This window comes from Ailuropoda melanoleuca, chromosome 6 (genome assembly GCF_002007445.2).
Source record: "Ailuropoda melanoleuca isolate Jingjing chromosome 6, ASM200744v2, whole genome shotgun sequence".
NCBI classification, from domain to species: domain Eukaryota; kingdom Metazoa; phylum Chordata; class Mammalia; order Carnivora; family Ursidae; genus Ailuropoda; species Ailuropoda melanoleuca.
In genome coordinates this window covers 14848822-14870762 of record NC_048223.1, presented here as the reverse complement: position 1 = coordinate 14870762, position 21941 = coordinate 14848822, and the positions used below count along the sequence as shown (strand labels likewise).

Sequence of the window (21941 nt, the reverse complement as noted above, 5' to 3'; positions counted from 1 at the left end):
GGTGCAGGTGCCCCTTCGGATCACTACATTTGTATCTTTGGGATAAATACCCAGTAGTGTAATTGCTGGGTCATAGGGTAGCACTATTTTCACCTTGTTGAGGAACCTCCATACCAGTTTCCAGAGTGGCTGCACCAGCTTGCATTCCCACCAGCAGTGTAGGAGGGTTCCCCTTTCTCCACATCCTCGCCAACATCTGTTGTTTCCTGACTTGTTAATTTTAGCCATTCTGACTGGTGTGAGCTGTTATCTCATTGTGGTTCTATTTGATATTTCCTTGGTCCTGAGTGACGTGGAGCATTTTTTCATGTGTCTGTTGGCCATTTGGATGTCTTCTTTGGAGAAATGTCTGTTCATGTCTTCTGCCCACTTCTTGAGTGGATTATTTGTTCTTTGGGTGTTGAGTTTGATAAGTTCTTTATAGATTTTGGATACTAGCCTTTTATCTGATATGTCATTTGCAATTATCTTCTCCCATTTTGTCAGTTGTCTTTTGGTATGATAATTGGTTTTCTTTGCTGTGCAAAAGCTTTTTATCTTGTGAAGTTTCAACAGTTCATTTTTGCTTTGTTGCCCATGCCTTTGTAGACGTGTCTAGCAAGAAGTTGCTGTGGCCAAGATCACAGAGGTTGCTGCCTGTGTTCTCCTCTAGGATTTTGTTGGATTCTTTTCTCACATTGAGGTCTTTCATTCATTTTGAGTCTATTTTTGTGTGTAAAACAGTAAAATCCAGTCTCTGACCTCAGGAAACTAACACTTGGGTGTGTGTGTGTGTCTCTGTGTGTGTGTGTGTCAAAGGACAAACAGGTAACACACAATTCTTTAATAATCTATTACATAAATCATGTATGATCTTATATCTGGTAAGAAAAACTTGTCCTAATCATACCCTGAACTTTCCCATATTTGAACTTTTTAATGCTGTTTGCTGTATATGGAAGAATGATTTAAAAAACAATTATAAGAGTAGACAACTAATTACATTTATATCTCTTTAAAATTTATAACATACTTTCAAGTTTATTACCTAATTTAATACATGCAATAAGGAACCCTGAAGGGTGATGCTGTTTCCTGTTTTACAGGTAACCAAACCAGGGCTCACAAAATTTAGGTAATGTGTTAGATGTAAGAGACAAATTGGGGCAAGTCCAAGATTTCCTAACTTTACTCCCTAATTATTTTCCATTGCATCATTGCTTGTTCATTTAAATATTCCTCTTGATATCCTATCCACCCTTTGAGGTTCAGCTGGGATACCATCACTTCACGTGGGATTTTTCAACTCATCCCACCTGGAGGAAATTCTTTCTCTTCTTAACTCTTAAAGCACTGCATATTTCTGTTGTGGTTCTTAACCTATATGCCTTTGTGTTGTCATTATTTCTGTATGTGTCCTTTTCCTCCCAGATGGTAAGCTCCTTGAGTCCAAGGGGTGTATTATTACCACTTACTGGCAGTAGGCATGCAAGAAAAGTCTGTGAATGAATGAATGAATATAATGAATGAATGAATGATGTTCCAGGAGTCTCTGCCATGAAGCAGTGTTTTGACGACTCACTTAGCCAGGATATTTCCTCTTACAGTTGCCAATAAAGGGAGGAAATGAGCTCAGATGTAAAATGAGGCTGGGTTTTCACACACAGGCATAGTGCCCGACAAGCCATTATCACACCTATTGGGCTGTGATCTCTTTACCATGGTTTCTTTCATATCTCTTTTGGGCTATAAAAGCTCTGGAGCTGTCAGATAAAGATGCCCCACCTTTGTCTGTGATGCAGGGACTTTTCCACCTTTCCCTCCATCTTTTGCAGATAGAAGTAGATCCTTTAGTTGTTAGTAAGCCATTGGCCCCACTGGTCTTGATGTCATCTTCTCATTGTTGTGTGTCTTCTCATCTCTATGTCTCCCCTGACTATAGTCTATCTGGTTGGAGCAGTGGAGGATTTTTTTTTTTTTTTGTAGGAGGTCATGCTGGCTCTCTTGATAGTCAGCCTATGATAACATCATTGTAAGGCTATCATAGCATGTGCTGCTTTTCTGAGTGGACAAAATGCTGACAGTTGTCATAAGTAGGGATTCCACAGAGCTTTTTTTTTTCCATGTAGCCTATGAGCTTAGGACTAATAGTATATTAGACTGGTGATCAAAATGGAAATTAACTAGCAAGATTATTATAAAACAAATACAATGTCCCTTTCCAGAATATATAGTCTCAAATTATGATGGTAACCATGTAGATTGATGTAGCCTTTTTATAAAATAATTAAGCAGCATGTATTATAAATTTATACACACACACACAAACACACACACATATACACACACACCTCTCTTGACCAACCTGGCATTTTTCTTCCAGGAGTCAAGTCAAAGGAAATAGTTCAAAGTTAAAAATATGAAGACAGTGTATCAGGTAGGGGATTGCACTCAGCAGTGTAAAAGAAACCATTACAGCAGCTTAACAAAATAGACATTTATCTTTCTCATAACAAGAAGTGGGGAGACACAATATTTGGGGCTCCTGAGTCAGCTCCATCATACCATTGGCATCCCAAGCAATGGCTTTTGTCCTCATTGTCCCTTGTGGCTATAGGATGGTAAGTTTATTTCATGTCATTGTTCCAAATGGGAAGAGAATAGAACAAGTGAGACAGCTAAACTTTTCTAGAAATCTCAGGTGTACTTCTGTTTCTCATTGACTAGAACTGTCTCTCCTAGCTTCAAGGAAGACTGTAAAATTAAGGTTTGCATCAGTGTTAGAAGGTACAGGAGAGACAGTGAAGTATGTTCCAAACTGAGAAGGCACTTTGAGATGGGAAAATGAAGCAGGCCACTCCATACAGTTTACATAGAGTTTTATTCAGGGTAACCTACTGACAGGGGGAATTGGGTGGAGAATAATCCACAGAAGCTGCACTGTTATTCTCTACAAAAATCTGGATCATGGGGCGCCTGGGTGGCACAGCGGTTAAGCGTCTGCCTTCGGCTCAGGGCGTGATCCCGGTGTTCTGGGATCGAGCCCCACATCGGGCTCTTCTGCTATGAGCCTGCTTCTCACTCTCCCACTCCCCTTGCTTGTGTTCCCTCTCTCGCTGGCTGTCTCTATCTCTGTCAAATAAATAAAAAATCTTTAAAAAAAAAAATCTGGATCTTAGTCCACAGATTTTATAGAGTGAGGGGACATGCAAAAAGGCATTGTGATGAGATGAAAGGGGTTGCTTGCACCTCAGAGAGCTTACACGCACCTAATTGACAGTTACCCTTAATTAGATCTTGTGGCACAATCTGTGCATCAGGAAGGGGAAAGACTATATTATCCCTAACAGATTCATGGGAGGCCAAAACAAGCCTCCCCTCTTTCCAGCCTTAGTGGACATTTCTGAGGTATGTATGTTAATCTCCATGGGGCTCAGAACACGTAGCCCCAAGAGAGATCACTGAGCTCACATGAACAAGATGGAGGGCCAGAGATGGAGCCAGTATTGTCAGCACTGCTATGTCAGCTATATTGTCAGGTTAACCCAAATTGGGTTTTGTTAGTAAGGAAGATTGGGAGACTGTCTATTGGTAAAACAACTAGTAATGTCTTTGATAGTAATCAAAGTACTGAATATGACAAAAGAAAAATAATGGTGGCCCTATTGATGTCCATTTGCAGAGTAATAGATAAAATTATCTAATATGCAATGGTCACAGTTAGGTCAGGAAAACAGAAGCTACTCTAAATGTGAAGAATAAGAAGCATTTTCATACAGGGAATCAGAAGCTTATACAACCTGTGGAAGGCTGGAGGAGCAAAGCTCAGGAAAGCCACTATCTTAGTTTGGATTCTTCCTAAAGTAGAGCTTAAGGCAAGGACTTAGGAGTAGATAGTTTATTTGAGAACCAATCCCAGAGATCAGCAGTGTGAAATAAGGCAAAGAGGAATGGCCAACAGGGGTGTGTTGCAGAGATTGCATAATGGGAGCTTGATTCTATCAGAACCTACTGAGAAAACTACAGAATACCTTTCAGAATTGCCCACCCATAGGATGAAAGGTAGGAAGAGGTATCCACTGGCTCCCAAAAATGGCCTCGTGGATATTAATTCCCATATTTCTGAGCTGCGCACATGTATGTGGCCCCAGCTAACTCCTATGACATCTGCTATGTCAGAGGAATGCTAGAACAGAAAATGGAAATGTGTATTCTGCACTTGGGGTGGAATGCTGCCACCATGATGTTGAAGCCTGTATGGAACTGTGTAACCATGGCTGAAATCAAAGGTGAAGCCAAGAGGGTATGAACCAGGGTGCAAAGGCATTGCTACAGCAGATTTTAGGAAATTGAACATAAAGGAGACTTAGGGGAATAGCCAATAAAAGCATTAGCTGACTGCAGTACCTAAGTAAATAGGTGGTTCTCTGGTGGGCACTGAGCAGCCTCTGACAAAACCTTCCATCTCTTGTCTAGTGCTAACCCACACTGCCACTAGTGAGTAATAGCTTCTCTCTTACCCTTCAAATGTCATGCTTGTGCTTCCAAGCAGTGGGAATCTAATGGGAATCTAATCTGATGATGAGGCCCTCTGAGAAATGTAGTTTTTACAGGTTTCATGCCCCTGAAGTATAACAGAGTTCAGAAGGGTTGGGATTGTCCTAAGTATCAATAAATTGTATCTTGCCCAGGAATAATTGATGAATTACATATAAAAGTTTATAAAAATATATAAAACTTGTTTTAATCATTTCCTATTCACTCTGTTGGTGAGGAAGGGATCCCCCCCCCAGGGTTTTGGGGATGGCCAAACATACCACACTGGATGCATGTGATCAACAGCAGTTGATTAGTCACATATTCGTAGCTGGGGGATGAGAACACTGGATGTCACACAGGATCACATGGGAGCTGTGCTCAGGAACAGCGTGAACAGCTAGGAGTTGTGGGAAGCAGGCTTGTGGTATGAAGAGGGTGGGGTGCTCCCTGGTTGCTGGGGAGGATGTGATTGGCTTGTTTGAACAATTCCACTTGCTTGTTAGGAGCTGAAACACGTTACTCAGGGATAAGAAAGAACTATGCCTGATAACCTTTGATAAGGAGAGTTGCTTAGCTAGGGAAACTTACGCAGAGTGGGGAGGGAGGCCATTCAAGGCCTTCCTGATTTTACCAGAACTCAAGGCAGCACATAATAGTGTGCTGTAATTTTAGGCCTTATGCCACGTAAACAACAGTTTTCACTAGTTTGGGTACAGAAAAAAGGGTATGTCTTTTTTTCTTTTTAATTAACATTAAATGGTTCTCATTTAATCATCTCATTTTGCAAGGCAGCCCTTTCTTCCCAGGATTTCCTCTATTTTGTGGTGAGCCCAAGAATCTCAAAGCCCAACTCAATTGCAGGAATCAGTCCTTGAAATACCATCCCCTAAGAAAGGAAAATAAAACAGGGCCTGGCACTTAGGGAACATTAGAAAATATTTGAGTGAATGCAAGAGCAAGATGAGACAAGAGAGAGGTCCTAAGTTCTTCACTGCTTTTGTTTCTGCAGATACTTGGTGTGTTTGGCCATACAGCAGTCACTTTTCCACCAGCTTTTTTTTTTTTCTTTTCCACCAGGGTTCAGCAACACCTTGTCCCTGGTGGTTGAGGAGTGTGGCCTCATCTCCTTAAATCTGAAATTCAGTCCTCCCTGCCTCAACAATTGCTGCCATGGACTTCAGGGAAAGTGGAAAGAATCTAGAGCCCATGAAGCATTGCCCACCCAATCTGCACTTATCTGAACCAGTACCCCAGTCAGAAATAATAATAAGTTTCTTGAATTACACACTCATTATTGTTTTTCTGTGCTCCACCCCCACATTCTCATTTTCCTCACCTTCTATAACTGTGCCTACTACATATAGCTATTTAATTTTAAATTTAAAATTCTTTTCCCCAGTTATACTAGCAACATTCTAAGTGCTCAGTAGGCACCTGTAATTAGTGGCTACTGTGTTGGACAGTATAACTTACAGAACTTTTTTTTTATCATTGCAGAAATTTCTGCTTGACAGTGCCAACTGTATCAATTTTGTAGGATCACTTATGCATTTACTGAATACCTACTCTGTGCCTGACCCTATTCTAAGCACTGAGGACATAGCAGTAAACAAGACAAAATTTCTACCTTCCCAGAACTTAATTTTAGTTTGCATAGTCTACATCCAAATGTCTGTGTGTATCATTAGCTTGAGTAGGGACAGCACTGGAAAACAGATGGCTAATTGTTCTTAAAATTCCTGATTCATCCCCAATCTGATTTCTTTGAGGTATAGCTCAGTTTTCTTCAAACTGTAGAGCCCTGAATTTTGAACACTTCTGATTCAGGGTGATTCCCAAGGCACAAATGGCTTACACATTTGACTTACCTTTAAGTATTGACTGTCATTGTTAAATCTTTTAGATTCTGGGTGAGAGGCTTATTTGAAAATAGTTCTAGAGTTTAATAGTTTAAATCCATTCTGGCAGCTTGTGTTTATAATTTTAATTCAGAGAAAGGTGTAGCTCTTATTGATATATATAACCACAAGAGACACTAGGAAATACATTGCAATCATTTTGTTGGTTTTTCTTCTACAAAGGCAATGTTTTACTACGTGCCACCCCCCATGTAGGTTTTACTCATACAGCATTAATATTACTAGCTTAAAAAGTTGGAATAATGGAGATGGGTGGTATTTTCAAATTAGTCATTAGAATTCAAACACGTTATGCTAATGCTCTCAACAAGAGCCACAAACGCAGGCACCAACAATCCGTTTGAACTAATGAACTGTAAACATTTTCCCCGCTGGTGAGCTGATGAATTATAGTATGTTACAGTTAAAAGAGACCTTGGAAATGGGCCTTTCTCTTCCAACTCCCTCTTTCCTCATTTATTGGTCCTTTGAAGTTGTAAATGAGTTGTCCAAGGTAACAGTTGAAAAGTAAAACCCTGCCTTAGCATAATGGGTCCAGAAATTCACTTCTGAAAAGCAAAGGTTCTCAAACTTTAGCATGCATCCTGGAGGGCTTGTTGAAGCCTAGATTGCTGGGCTTTACCCCAGGAATTTCTGAATCAGCGGTCTAGGATGGAGCCTGATAATTTACATTTGTAACAACTTCCTGGGTGCTGCTGGTGGTCTGAGGACTACATTTTAGAATGGTATAAACAATGTGGTGACATTATTACGAAGTTAATGAAATGGTGAGAATGAGCCTACATAGCTAGCCCTGACAATCTGAGGATCCAGCTGCATGATCACATCTATCCAGGTGTAAACTTGGGTTTGGCACCACCCAGAGACAGTTGTCTAATGCTGTATTAACATCAGCGGGGATGATTCTGGGTCCTATAGCTGCCCGGGACTTATAAGACAGTGACATTCCAGCTATCATATGGTTAGTAGGCATTTATTTTGTTGTTCTGATCTGGGGAGATTGAGTCTTGGGGACCCAGCCTCTATCTCTCTGCTTCCCAATTACTGCCTGCTATTTCCCTATCAGTCTTGTCCTCTCCTCCATATAGCCTTCTCTCCCCCAGAAAATGAGAACATTGGCCCAACCTCATTTGAGAAGCTAGAGAGTCCCATTTTCAAATAGCTTTGTTTAGAAATTTTAAAGCAGCCGGGGGTAGATCTTCTGTTGTTCAATGTACTCATTCTCAAACTCCTGCTTCACTGTCTTCAGTCAGTACCTTTGTACTTTTTTACCTTTACTAGTCAAAATCCTTCTTAACCTTGAAAGTTTAGCTCATATTCCATCTCCTTCAAAGCCTTGTCCTGCTACTCTCCAGAAAATGTTATTTTTTCCTTACTTTGAAGGTATAGGACATGTTTCTTGTACTTCTATGCTCCAGACTCTGTGGATGTGTTCATTCTCAGAGCAACCTTGCAACATAGGTGTGATGCCTGTTTTACTAATAGAAAATGTGCTACCCTTCTCGAGTCTCTGTCTAAAATGTTATAATTTTCTAGAATATAGTGTAATAATTTGTCTAATATAGCTAGTAGGGGCAAAGCTGGCTATAGAGTGATTTTTGCCATGATATTTGTTCCCCCTGCTAAACTGCAAGCTCCTTGAGGGCAAGGATCATGTCTCATTTGCTTTTATTCCCAGCTCCAGTCTCTGCTACTAACACAGTACTTACTACTTTGCAGTACTCATTATTTTCCAAAGAAATGGATCTCCAGTCTGGTTGGTTATGGTCTTCACAGGAAGGATGCCCCTTCAGTGTGGCCTATCCTCCTTGTTCCCACTCAGAATTTGTGGCAAGACTCCCCACTGTTTCCCCCTGTGAATGCAGCCTTCAGGAAAAGCAATATCAGTCTATCTTGGGAACAAGTGATTTGACGATTAGGGTGGTTTCAGCTTTATGCCAGTCTCTTAGTGTGCATGTAGCTTCCACATCCTCTTTACTCCACCGAACCACATTCTCTCTCCCTTTTTAGTTATTATCTCCTTAATCTTCCTGACATCCCTATGAAGCCAAGTAGCAAGGACAAGTGAGAGGTGGATCAGAGATAGATTAGGTAATATATCACAAAGAACTCATGTTGCATAAAACTTGAATTGCATAAGAGGCTGTGGATCTAAATATTTAAGAAACACTGAATCAGTCATTTTCTGTTTTAAACATAACTTGCAAATGTGGTTTCATCAATCATTTCACTTCCTCCATCTCTTGTAAAATGCCAGTCTCAGGAATGAGAAGAAGCAGGACTGGCCTCACTGTGGCTCTAGTGCTCTTTTAGCCTGGGGTAAGGGTCCCTGGTTCTTGATTGACTATACATTAGGATCACAGGGAAGTCTGATTTAATTGACCCAGTACATCTCTCCAGGATTCTAATGTATAGTCAGGATTAAGAAGTACTAGATTAGGTTCTTGATTTCCAGCCTTGGCTGATCTGAAGAGCCATCTGAGAAGCCTTTTATAATTGCTCCATCTAAGAACCTGGGAATTAGAATTCCTGAGGGAAAGACTTAGGAATCTATTTAAAAATAGATTTTGACCATCAGCTAGTTTTGGGAATACTAATTTTGGTACTTCTAGGTATCTCTTCTAGTCCATCCAGTTATTAAAGCAAGGTCTAATTGTCAACATAGTTAAATAAGCTGTTTAAGTCCCTCACATATGAGATGAAATGTATTATTTTATTCAAGCTTCCTGGAGCAAGGCATAAAGTTGAGAATCATCAGAAATGCTTGGAATATTATGACTTCACTGTGGGACTAAAGTTGCCCGCACTGATCTTACCTGTGATCTTAATCCGTACTCTTCAGGGAATCTGTTCCTCCCTTCCCTGTGTGTTATGAGCGGCATAGGGGTGACTACCTGCTCCTCTACCACATAGGGAGTGACTTTGCACACTACAGACACTGAGCTGCAGGACATCTTTGAATTGGGAGCAGACAGCACCACCCTCCTCTGATGGCCTTGCCTGCAGACTGAGCTAGAATCCATAGAACCTCAAACTTCAGGCTCTGTTTTATATTGGCCCACCTCACTCTTGCCCACATAATTTTTCATTCCATTTGAATTTTTATCCCAGCTGTACATTCCACAGATTACCTATCCTATGGAATCACCTGTCATAAATTACATATTTTGAAAGATTAAACCAAAACCATAAATTAAAACTGTCTTCACACTAGCTCAAAAATTACAGAAGTCTTTATGTGGATTGAAATGGAATGGGAGAAGCTAAGGACAAGGAATGGAAGAAAAAGAAGTGTTTTTGAAATTAAAATTTAACAGGGACTATGATATTATGACTAATTTCACATACTGAAATGTATTGCATGTTCAAAGTGTACATGGTGATTTAAATGTTCTTTCCACATGTAAAACATTCTGATAAGAGTTTTGCCTATTTCATATGGCCTTCCCTCCCTTTCCATTGTAAAAACTTGGCACATCTTTTATGACAAATGCCTCCTTCCCAAAGGGAATACACATATTTTTAGGTCCCAAAATTCAAACTCTGAAGATGTTTTTCAGGCATTGCAAAAGAAAAAAGAAAAATGAATGTTTGCTGTGGACAAGAAATAATCTTTTTCATAAGCAGTGCAGTCAAAATGATGAAACATCCTCTTTTAGTATTTGGCATTGCTACAGTATCATTTAATTCACCTCACTGTACAGTCTTTAATACCAAAACCATAAAAGGGTAAGTGTGGTATGTATTCTTCACCTTACACAAGCACCTTTCTGTCTCCTCAAATGAGATAAATGGCGTTAATACACTGTAATGCTAGAAGAAAGAAGTCTGTGTCATTCCAATAAGCCTCAAGCTCCTGGTCCTATTTTTACCCCATTGCTGACTTCAGTGGCTGTGGATAGCAGAACACTCTCCCCCAGCACATGCAAATAAACTCCAGCTGGTCTTGAGGAACACTCAATCCATTACTTCTCAGTCCTCCAAGCAGAATCTACATTAATTGATTCCTTTTTGTAGGCTTTTCCTTAGTAGAAGGTGAACAGTTTTTGCCTTTTTGTTTGGAATTCAGCATCTCGTGGATCTGACAGCCTCCAATATTTTATTTTTCAGAGAAGAAAATATGAAGGGGGAGAGAAAAAAAGGAGAAAGGAGCACTACTGAACTGCTCTTTATCCTTCAGAGTTTACTGGGTGAGATCCTGGGCCCCAAGGTTGCTGGAGGACAAGCCTAGGTGGAGGATAGATCTGCACTGCATCCTCCATCAGTAGGATTCTCTCCACAGACAGACATCATTCTCCTACTCAGTTTGTAGAAAAGTGCTCATGCAGGTTCTGCACCAGGAAAGCCTTTATTAATCAGAAATCACACTGTCCTATTTCTTTTGGCTTGTAGTCTTGCCCCATGTGAATTAATTACTAGTATTTTAAAATAGGGAGAGACATCTAAATGCATGGCTTCTCTTGAAAATTTAAGGGAAAAATTTTTATGGAGATTTTCAGCTTAATGAAAAAAAGACTTTTCCTGCTCACAATTGGCTGGAGCCTAAAAATGCCATTCCCTCATGCTTTCAAGTTCACCATAGTCACCACTATTTCCTAAACTCCCAGGACTGAGACAAAATGACAGACTGTAATCAGGCTCACACTGTTTTTTTTTTTTTAAGATTTTATTTATTTATTTGACAGAGAGATAGCCAGTGAGAGAGGGAACACAACAGGGGAGTGGGAGAGGAAGAAGCAGGCTTATAGCAGAAGAGCCTGATGTGGGACTCGATCCCGGATTGCCGGGATCACGCCCTGAGTCGAAGGCAGATGCTTAACGACTGCGCTACCCAGGTGCCCCTCAGGCTCACACTGTTGATCATAGGTTCAGAGAAAAGTGAGATATTTCTTGCTCAAAACTGAGAAAATTTGGAAGAAGGATTAGGAGGGCCGTGAGTTTCAGAAAAATGATAGCATCTCTTTATTTAAGTAAAGGATATTCCTGTTTAATATTCAAATCATCTGTATCAAAAGAATTTGACCAAAAACATATTATAAACCAAACTTGTCCTCAGGTCACATGCATCCATTATGACTTATGATGTGATGCAAGAAGCCTTCTTATTGGCTTTCCTGAATTAATCCAGTGCTCATGATACTCAGGCCCTGGAGTGACTTGCTGAATATCAGTTCTTTTCATTTTCCTAGTTTTCTCTATCCTCACAAGACCAAAAGCAGCATGTCTATATATCATTCACTTGGGAAAAAGGAAGACACACATGTTCTAGATGTACTAGATACATAAGAGGTGCTTTACTTCATTTAATTCTCTCAGCAGTCTTCTGATTTAGGAGTCAGCCTCATTTACAGATGAGGGAGCTGATGCTCAGAGGAGTTAGGTAACTTGATCAAAGTCACATAGCAAAGCTACTCAGTGACAGGCCTGCCTGATTCTTTCCCCTACAGCATGGTGTGCCTGGCTCATTGAAATGCTTTCCCTGAATCACTACCTAACACATGACTTTAGCTTTCATTGTGTGTTGATAAGGAGCAGCCATGCTAAGAATATTCTGTTCATATTCTATAAAACTGCTATTGAGGATGCTAATGCTTACCAAAAATTGTCTAATGATCTTATCTTAGAAGTTAGTGTCAGAAAAGGATAGTATTTTTTTTTAAAAAGGGGTAGTATTTCTGAACAGAATACAAACTGTGCCTCTGTGCAGCCAGAAAAAAAAAGTAATGCTATCTTTTTTGCCTTTATTTTTAGGAACCTCCGAAAGAAATGTATTGTTCAGTTACATTTTACGGTAAATTTTTTTAAAAGATTTTATTTATTTCAGAGAGAGAAAAAGAGCACCAGCAGTGGAGAGGGGCTGAGGGAAAGGGATAAGCAGACTCCCTGCTGAGCAGGGAGCTCTCTGAGCTCCATCCCAGGACCCTGGGATCATGACCTGACCCGAAGGCAGATGCTTAGCACACTGAGCCACCCAGGCACCCCCATATTAAAATTAATACCCCCTTTCTCCGCATAATTTTGGATCTCCCTTTCTGATATTATTAATGTGCTTTAATATGTTAATAATTCTGTTATAAAACTTGCATTTATTAGTAAGTCACTTTAGATCCTTTTTAAGGAAGACAAAGGTATAAATTATGAATAACAAACTTGAAGTTCAACTTACACCCATAAAAGTAAATTCTAAATTCAATTTAGATAAGACACTGGATCCAACAAAAGGGACTATTTGGTTGATATTCCAAAGTGTTTGGTTCATTTCTAGTTTAGGGAAAGCACAATTAAGAGGTGGTTGGTGAGCTGTGGCCTAATGTGTCATTATCCTGCCTTCTGCTATTAGGTATTTGCTTTGAGCCCTTGTTGTGTGCCAGGCACTGGGACAAGTGCTTTGCATGCATTATCTAGTCTTTGCAGTAAGTATATCAAGTACTATTCTTACCCATTTACAAACAAGAAATCCACCAGAGAAGTCTAGAAACTAGTTCAAGGTCTCATAGCTGATAGGTGTGATCTCGAGCAAAGACAGAATTTTTGGTATCTGTGCCCTTGCCTATAAAATAGAGATGTATGCTCCTTTCCAAACTTTTTTGCAAGCCTGTGAGGTTAGTTGATATTGTCAACTCTCCTATTCTTCTCCCCGATCATTTTCCCAAAGGAAAGGTAAGGTGTGTTGGCCATCAGTTTAATCAGCTCTTCCTGGGTCCTAAAGAGATGGAGAGCCATTGCTCTGTTTTGTGCCAGCTCTATTATTTGCCTGAATTGTTGGTCATCTTCATTCTTTGCCTCACAAAATGTTTTAAAGCTCATCTCACATGCAGTTGATTTTTATGATTCATGGTAGTTATGTTCTGTAAAGTTTTCACAAATACTGAACTAGTGAATATTGAGCTGTTCCTTTCAGGGGAAATAAAGAATTAGGTTCCTGTGAGCCTCGGGTCATATTTTTGTCAATTAATCCATAAATAATCTTGGTTTATATGTGTTTTTGTTTATAGAAACAGTGTTTCTAGATACCTTATGTAACATATACTATTAATTCATTAATTTTGAACCCACAGCCAACAGCACCATAACTCATGCCTTCTTGCACTTTAAGAGCACTAGACAGCACTTCAGCACTAGGCTTGGGGACCATTTCAAACAAAGATAACAAAAACACAAAAATGCTAAAAACATGGTACTAAATAGCCTATGGAAAGGACAGTTGTTCACAGTATGAGAGCTGAAACAAGGGTGGGGGGAGATGGTGATGACAGAGCACTGCCTTGTTTGACCTCAGCTGGGAACATGTGTTTTGAGCAATTCAGATTTTCCCCACTCTGAGCATGTATGCAAATGATTGCTAAGGCACTGTGAGAATTGATTTGAGGATTACAAATAAATTCTATGGATATTAACTCTTTGCTTTTTATAAGGTGAACATTTTTTCTAGGTTTTCATTTGTATTTTTTTATTTGTATTTTATTTCATTTGTATATTATTTGTATTTTCATTTGTATTATAGGTATTGCTTTGCAATTTTTTTATATAATGAAGTTTGTATTTTCCTTATTGCTTCAAACTTTGATTTAGATCTAACAAAGCTTCTCTACTCCCAGTAGAAGAATTTATCCTTACCCTTACCTTATTCTAGTATTTGTATACATTTTTTTTTTTAACATTGAAAGGTCTGATCCTTGGAATTTATGCTGGTTTGTCATATTTCGAATTAGTACAATTTTATCTTTTCCCACATTCTCTGCTTTTATCTCACAAAGTTCATCTTTTTGCCTATTGATTTAATATGCTGCCTTTATCATATAAATTCCCATATATAATTTGGTGTATTTATGTGTTATTATCAAATGGTTTTTGATTATGTAGAGGCTTTAGAGTATGTTTTAATGTCTGGTAGGGCTGGCAGTCCCTCTTTCTCCTGTCCCTACTTTGTTGGGTTTTTATGTTGTTGTTTTCCAGGATTTTCCTGGCTATTCCTTATTCTCTATGAATTTGTCATTTCAAGTCAATTTGCATATCACATAAGAGCTTTTCATGGGGCGCCTGGGTGGCTCAGTCATTAAGTGTCTGCCTTCGACTCAGGGCATGATCCCAGAGTCCTGGGATCAAGCCCCACATCAGGCTCCTCCGATGGGAGCCTGCTTCTTCCTCTCCCATTCCCCCTGCCTGTGTTCCCTCTCTTGCTGGCTGTCTCTCTCTCTCTCTCTGTCTCTCAAATAAATAAAATCTTTTTAAAAAAAAGAGCTTTTCATTTGGCTCTTTATTACATTTTCCCCTGCTACATGGACATTTCTAATTGAAACATTTTAAGTGATTTATGAAAGAGAAAAATTTCCCTTCCTGAATCAATGGTATAGATATAAATGTTCCATTTAAGCCAAAGAGGGGAGAGGCAGGATTCTGTTAGGCTTATCTTCTATAAGGAGTGGTTCAAGATACTCACACCTCTTTGTTTACTCTGAGCTGATAATCAGTGTGGCCCCCACCTGTGCCACTGTATCTGCATGTTTGGGCAAATATTTTCATTATCCTCCTCTCTTATTTTTCTTTTCTTCAACCTCTTGGCTGTAAACTGTACTTTCTTAGAATTTCATCCCAGAAATTCGTTGTCATCCTTGGAGGTCCTAAGTTATTCCCTGAGGGGCATGATACAATTAATGTTTCCTACCGTCTGGTTACAAAATGGCTTTAGATGGAATCTCATTGTGCCTCTCTGTCTATCCAAAGCAGAACAACTGACCCAAGAGACTCAGGTGAGAAACCATCATTAGAACTAAGTGAGTTTGGTTAGGTCGCAAAATGAATATACAAAACTCAGTCATTTTCATATAGAGGCAATTCGAAGATAAAATGGAAGCAGAAATTCCATCACAGTGGCAAATATATATATTTATATATATTATATATATATTTATATATTATATATAATTATAAATCATATGATAATATATATTTATGTATATTATATATTTATAAATTTATATATATGTATATATATAAAAATAAATGCCTAGGAATGAATTTGACAAGACTATAGAACTCAAGTAAGGGAAAAGCAGTACAAAACTGCAAAATTCACAGGAAGATCTAAATAAAGATTAATTTTGAATAAGTACAAGCCATATGGTCCTTGTAGCTGGGATAGCCCTGTGTAAACCAGATATACCAAGTGTCCCAGATTTATGAGCTCACTTGTTTCTTTGATATGTGAATAAAATGGCTCTATTGCATGTATTGTCAAAAATATAACAGTTTCTCAGAAAACTCTACGCATTTCTAGATGACTAAGGAGCTTATATTCCCCTTGATCAATATAAACAACTATTTCTCTGCTCTCCTGTTACTTAATCATTTATTCATTCATTCATATGTTTACTCACTTTACAGTTGAGCGCTTACTATGTCCTAAGTCCTCTCCATAGATGCCCACTAACCATTGCTTATGACTGTTGTTTTCCCTTCCTGTTCCTGGTCACCCTTGTCTTGAGACTTAGTCTCTGTTCTATCATTGCCAGCTGAGCACCATTAATATATGACTATTTTGTATAAGACTTCTGAGATTTTGAGGGTGCTAGTGGTGGATAAGCATTGTGGGGGAGAATAGATGTAGTGTATAAGTAAAAGCAGCATAAAACAAGCAAAGAAAAATTTTATACATTTTAAAGTTTATGGGTCATCCCTTCTGGAGAGTTTCTTATTTTATCTTTCATTCTTAGGTCCCACCTACTTCTGTCTTTTGGAATTGCTCTTTTTCTGTCTCTGATCATGTCTTGTATATCATCTTAACCCCTCTTTCCAAGCCTGTCAGAACTGAAATCTCCTGTTATTTTATAATGGAAAAAAATTTATGTCCTTCTCTCCCTCTTCCTCAGCCAGATCGTGTGTAGGGCAGTGGGTGGGGCTTTACATAGTCATTATGCTATTGTGCATACACCCCAAAAAAGTGCTTCCTCACTCTCTGAAAAGAATTCTTCAATCTTCAGAGCTACAACTTTTAAAATACTATCTTTCTCCTCACCACACTTGGATTTTGAAGAGATCAAGTCTTTAAAGCAAGTAGAAGATAATTACAACTATAATGCCAATGATATTTTTTCTGGAATTTAATAAAATGATAAAGATAATTTAGGGGAAAAACATTCAGGGAACAAGATAAATCTTAAAAAGAGTAATAATGGGAGGACTTAACTTTACCAAGAGTTTAATTTAAACAATGCTTATTATTATAGTGAAAGAATGAGCAAACAGAGATATAAAATGTAACACAAAGTCCAGAAACAGATCTAAAGGAAATCAAAAATACCAAAAGAAAACACAGGAAACTGTTTATGTAATCCTGGACTAAAGAAGGCCTCTCTAATCATGGCTGTGTGTGAGTGTGTTTGTGTTTCTCATTCTTACAGAAAGGGGGGAAAAGCACAATTTACAACATAGAGTGGCCTAAGAAACATTATGCTAAGTAAAAGAGCAGATACAAAAAATATCCATTATATATTATTTATGTGAAATGTACAGAATGGGCAAATCTATAGGTGACTAGTGGTTGCAAGGGACTGGGAGGAGGGGAGAAGGGAAATGACTGCTAATAAACATAGGAGTTTTGGGGTTTTGTTTTTCAGTTTTGTTTGTTTTTTGGTTTTGGAGGTTTTTTTGGTTTCTATTTTTAGTTTTTTTTGGTTTTTGGTTTTTTTTTAATTTTAGAGTGATGAAAAATGTTCTGGAATTAGGTACTGATGAAGGTTACACAACTTTATACTAATGACCACTGAATTGTAAACTTCAAAGGCTGAATTTTATAATATATTAATTATATCTCCACAAAAACATTTGAAAGATAAATTAGTTTCACTTGAGGTATTATGAGAAAATAACCCAGCGTGCCAGTAGAGAATCATTAAAGTGTTAAAGAAAAAGATATTCAATGACATTTGTTAAAGATGGTGAGTCAGGCTCTATTCAGGACCATCAGGATAGGTATAGAGAACGATGCAATGGGATTTTATGGTGGGGGAGAGAGATTGGGCTCAACTCCAAATACAGCTTGGGCAGGTGGCCATTTATAGCCAAGGATGGTGGGGGCCGGGGGGTGTCAGTAGATGGAAAATTACTAAGAGGAAACATCAGGGGTAAAGGGTTCTGGCTAAACTAACCTAATAAGATTCTTGCTAAAGATAGGCCAGGGTACTTATCACCTGGGGATTGATGGAGGATAAGGAACCTGATCAGATATTGAGAGTAGAGGGTTCTGGTCAAACTGACTTAGCAGTTTGCCAATCTCGTTCTTGCTAAACCTAGACTTTATAAGGAAGTTCATGGACGGACCTAGGAAGTGGTTCAGGAGACTTACTAAAGAATCTTTGTCCAAAAAAAAGCGGGGGGGTGGGCGCAGGGGCACCTGGGTGGCTCTGTCGTTAAGTGTCTGACTTCAGCTCAGGGTGTGATCCCAGAGTCCTGGGATCGAGCCCCGCATTGGGCTCCCTGCTCCGCTGGGAGCCTGCTTCTTCCTCTCCCACTCCCCCTGCTTGTGTTCCCTCTGTTGCTGGCTGTCTTTCTCTCTGTCAAATAAATAAATAAAATCTTTTTTTAAAAAAAGAGGGGGGGAATCTTTGTCAAATGTGAGCTAAAAATTTTTAAAAGACAAATAATAAACTTATAAAATACAAATTAAGGCAATGAGATGAAATATTTGCTATTTATTGGCAAAGATGTAAAGAAATTATAAATTTCCATCATTGGATAGGTTGTAGTCTAATGAATAGTTTCATATACTGGTACTGATGAAGGGTGATTTCCAGTATATTTTAAAAACCTTAAATTGTGTCCTCGTGATTCCATTTGTAGGAACTTACCTTAAGGAAATTCTGTGTGCCATTTAAAATAAAGTAGCAAAGTAATAGTAATATAAGAAGATTTTCTGCTAGGAAGAAAAATTAGAATGTACAATAGAGAGGGCACCTGGCTGGCTCAGTCAATAGAGCATATGACTCTTGATCTCAGGGTGCTGAGTTCAAGCCCCACATTGAGCATAGAGCATACTTAAAAACAAACAAAAAATATAATAGATAAAATGAGACAGACCAATAGAAGTTCACATTGAAAGGCTGCAGAGATAGGTAATTTGTATTTTCTTATATATTATCTCTATTTTGTTAAGCTATATTTTGCAAATATTCTATACTGGATTACCCTTTATAACCAGAAAATAATGAGTATATTTAATGTAATACAACTTCAAGTGCGGTGAAGCTTTTTGGGTTGTTTTTTTGGATTGAAGACCATAACAAAAATAAGATTAGAAATTTTTTGTTTCTCCTGTTTAAAAACTAGAGATTCAGGGGGAGATTAATTGGAAGTCCTCAAAAGTTCCTAAGTCAGACTTTCACTGTCTAGTTGCCCATGAGTTTCCTTTACTGGTATGTATAGTTTCAGGATTTAACCAATTCATGAATTGGTATTTATATAACATAGACTTGTAAATCAGACCGTGGTATATCCATTCCAAGGATTTTCCTCTTCAAAGTCAGGGATTTTAGGCTTTACAACCAGGATCATATTGAGTGGAATTCTTTTTTTTTTTTTTAGATTATATTTATTTATTTGACAGAGAGACAGCCAGCGAGAGAGGGAACACAAGCAGGGGGAGTGGGAGAAGAAGCAGTCTCCCAGTGGAGGAGCCTGGTGCAGGGCTCTATCCCAGAATGCTGGGATCACGCCCTGAGCCGAAGGCAGATCCTTAACTACTAAGCCACCCAGGCGCCCCTGTTGAGTGGAATTCTTTCTGATTGTTGAATTGAATTATGTTCACCAGGTGTAACAATTTTCTTTTCCCAATTTCCTAGACAGAATTCATGAATAAACTGGAGGACAAGCAGGACCAGATGATACCATGAAGAGAAGTTTACAGGCCCTCTATTGCCAACTGTTAAGTAAGTTGATATCGCATTTCTTTTAGAGTATACCAATATCATTTGTCCAGTGCCAGAAACTTATACATTTTCTGGAGGAAGACCAGGGTTTGCTCAATAGAAAATTTTGCCTCTGCTTCGTCTGGGTACTTAAAGTATGAAGCATTAAGTCACTCCATTGCTTTGGGCATCAGTTGTAATGTAGACTGTTAGAATAATTCTTAATTGGCATGTTAAGAATAGTTAATTCAAGGTTGAGTGTCAAAAACATTATTGCTTTTGGTTTTGTGGCAGAATAAAGGGTTCCAGTATGAGCTTCTGTGGGTTCCTCATAGAGAAGAAATGGTAGACTGTGTTTTGTGGATTTTGTCACATAGAACCCGTTATCATTCAGTGACTATCCAGCCTTTGGCTTAGAATGTTTTGCTTAGTTATGTGTGTTCTTAAATAACTAGCGATAAAAATGTGATTTCTTTAGGTTTGATGGTAGAATGAAAAGTGTTTGGTTATGACTTTACGCACGTTGCTCATGTGTTTTTGGGGGTTTTGCCACAAATCCCAGGTACCCCAGAGTGACTTTATAACCTTTGGGATTGCAATTGTTACTGAATGAACATAAAAACCAATATAAGTTGGTGGGTTTGATGTTCAGGTTGACCCACTTGGGACAATAGACATTGCCCACTCCAGGTTAAACCAAAACCATTGAGTTGGGAAAACCTGGGGTTCATTCTGCTTGTCTGGTTCTTGCTGAGGTATATAGAAGACCTATCTTCCCTAGACTGGATGGTTCCTTTTTAACTTTTGCCAAGAAAATGACATAAGAGATTGAGATGCAAATCACCTGTTCCCCCCTTAGAATTTATCAGTTCAGGTTATGTTGCACTCCAGTGCAAAGCACTTTTATGTATAGAAGGCATTCTGGTTAGGTGTTTTAATTAACTTATTTCTGCCACTGAATTCTAATCCCTGAAACACAGATCACATCACCCTGTTTTCAGCCTGGTGAAACATCGCCAAGTTATATGAACTCTCTCATGTTCTTTCTCCATGCATCCTATAGAACTGTGGGTTTGTTGCCTTTTTTTAAACGGTAAACTTGCTTGTTAGAAAAAAGATTTTATAGATTGAAGAAGCAATGTCATCACTCAATAATTAACTCTGCCTTGATGGGAGAGTGGACATTTGAAGGTTAAATAGGATTACACACACACACACACACACACACACACACACACACACACACACCCAGCACCACCACCACCCCCCCACCCTCCTCCCACCCAAGAAGGGAAAGCAGACTTTGCAGGAGGAAGAAACAGAAAATGAAAGAGAGCTTAGTAGATTTGGAAAGCAGCAAAAAATGTTTGTTGTTTACCTATGCTGACTGTATGCCCCAAAGTTTGTGAAATGTTATAAGGTCCTATATGATTTGAAAGGCTTCAGTTAAGTATTCCATGAGTCGGAGATCAAGTCTTATGCTAATGAAGCCCATCCTCCCAAGTGAAGCCTGTGTGAAAACTGAAGGGCTTTTCCTCAGACATTAACTGGTATCAGTAGAAATCAGCTTTGTCTTAACAGTTTCATTGTTTACCAGCTTGCCTGGAAATGCAAGCAGCCCAGAGTAGGTAGATTCCAGCTAGTTAGGAGGTAGGTGGTGGTGGCCCTTAATAAACCACTGTGGTTATTGGGTAGCTGGCTGTGGGAGTCCAGATTTGTAGAGCTGGGAGGGTCAGGCACTGGGGCAGTAGGTCAATTAGTCTGACTTCAGACAATGTTTTTCATAATTTCACAGAGATGAGGGGTTGTTACGTATAGCATTTTGTTTTCTTAAGAGAATTGGATATTTAGTAAAACCCAAGCTAACTTAAACTCTGGCACACATATGCACTCAATAGCTGGTATATGTCATTCCTCAGCCAGTTACTAAGTTACAACTTTGATTAAAGCCAGCCACAAACAATATGGTTTTTTTTTCAGTATTGAATCAGACTTGAGAACTACAGGGTCAATATAAATTTACTATGCTACTTTTTGTAACTCAGCAAATTGATGTTTTTAATTTGGGGGGGAAACCTGGTAGAGTGTTCTGGTTATATTTTGTTGCATAACAACCCCCAAATTTTGTAGCTTGAAGCAACGACAATCACTTATATTGCTCATGCACCTGCCATTTGGGTAGGGGTTGGTAGAGTCGCCACAGTGTCTGGGATCTGGGCTGGAGGCTGGACCAGCCTGAGGCCCACCCAATATCTTTTTTCCCTTTCACATGACAAATTGGGGCTTCTTCACAGTGTAGTATCTTCAGGGTAGTCAGACTTATTATATGACAGCTCATAGCTATGAGGCCAGGGCAAAACCTACAAGGCTTGTTATGAATTAGGCTGGAAAACCCAAGAGCAATACTTCAGTCACACTGTATTGGCCAAAGGAGTCACTAAGACCATCCCTCATTCAAGGGGAAAGGTCTTAGACTCCAACTCTCAAAGGGAAGAATAGTAAGAATTTATAGTCCTTTTTAGTCTATACAGCATTTGTTTAAAAAAAAAAAAGCAATTACTTACTAATGGACATGAGTGAGTTCATGAGTTGTCTATATCAT

The 21941-nt window shown here is 38.9% G+C and overlaps 1 protein-coding gene across 7 annotated transcripts in view; it reads left to right on the top strand.

Moving 5' to 3' along the window:
- Positions 1-21941, top strand: part of TMEM108 (transmembrane protein 108) — a 387469-nt gene that overhangs the window by 198150 nt on the left and 167378 nt on the right. For 6 of the 7 annotated variants that reach the window (XM_002924071.4, XM_034661995.1, XM_034661996.1 and 3 more), the window contains one exon: positions 19274-19360. In XM_002924071.4, the coding sequence (XP_002924117.1) occupies positions 19321-19360 (40 nt within the window). In that variant the 5' untranslated portion in view covers positions 19274-19320. The remainder of the gene's footprint in view (positions 1-19273; positions 19361-21941) is intronic. The other variant, XM_011230839.3, reaches the window with a different exon arrangement.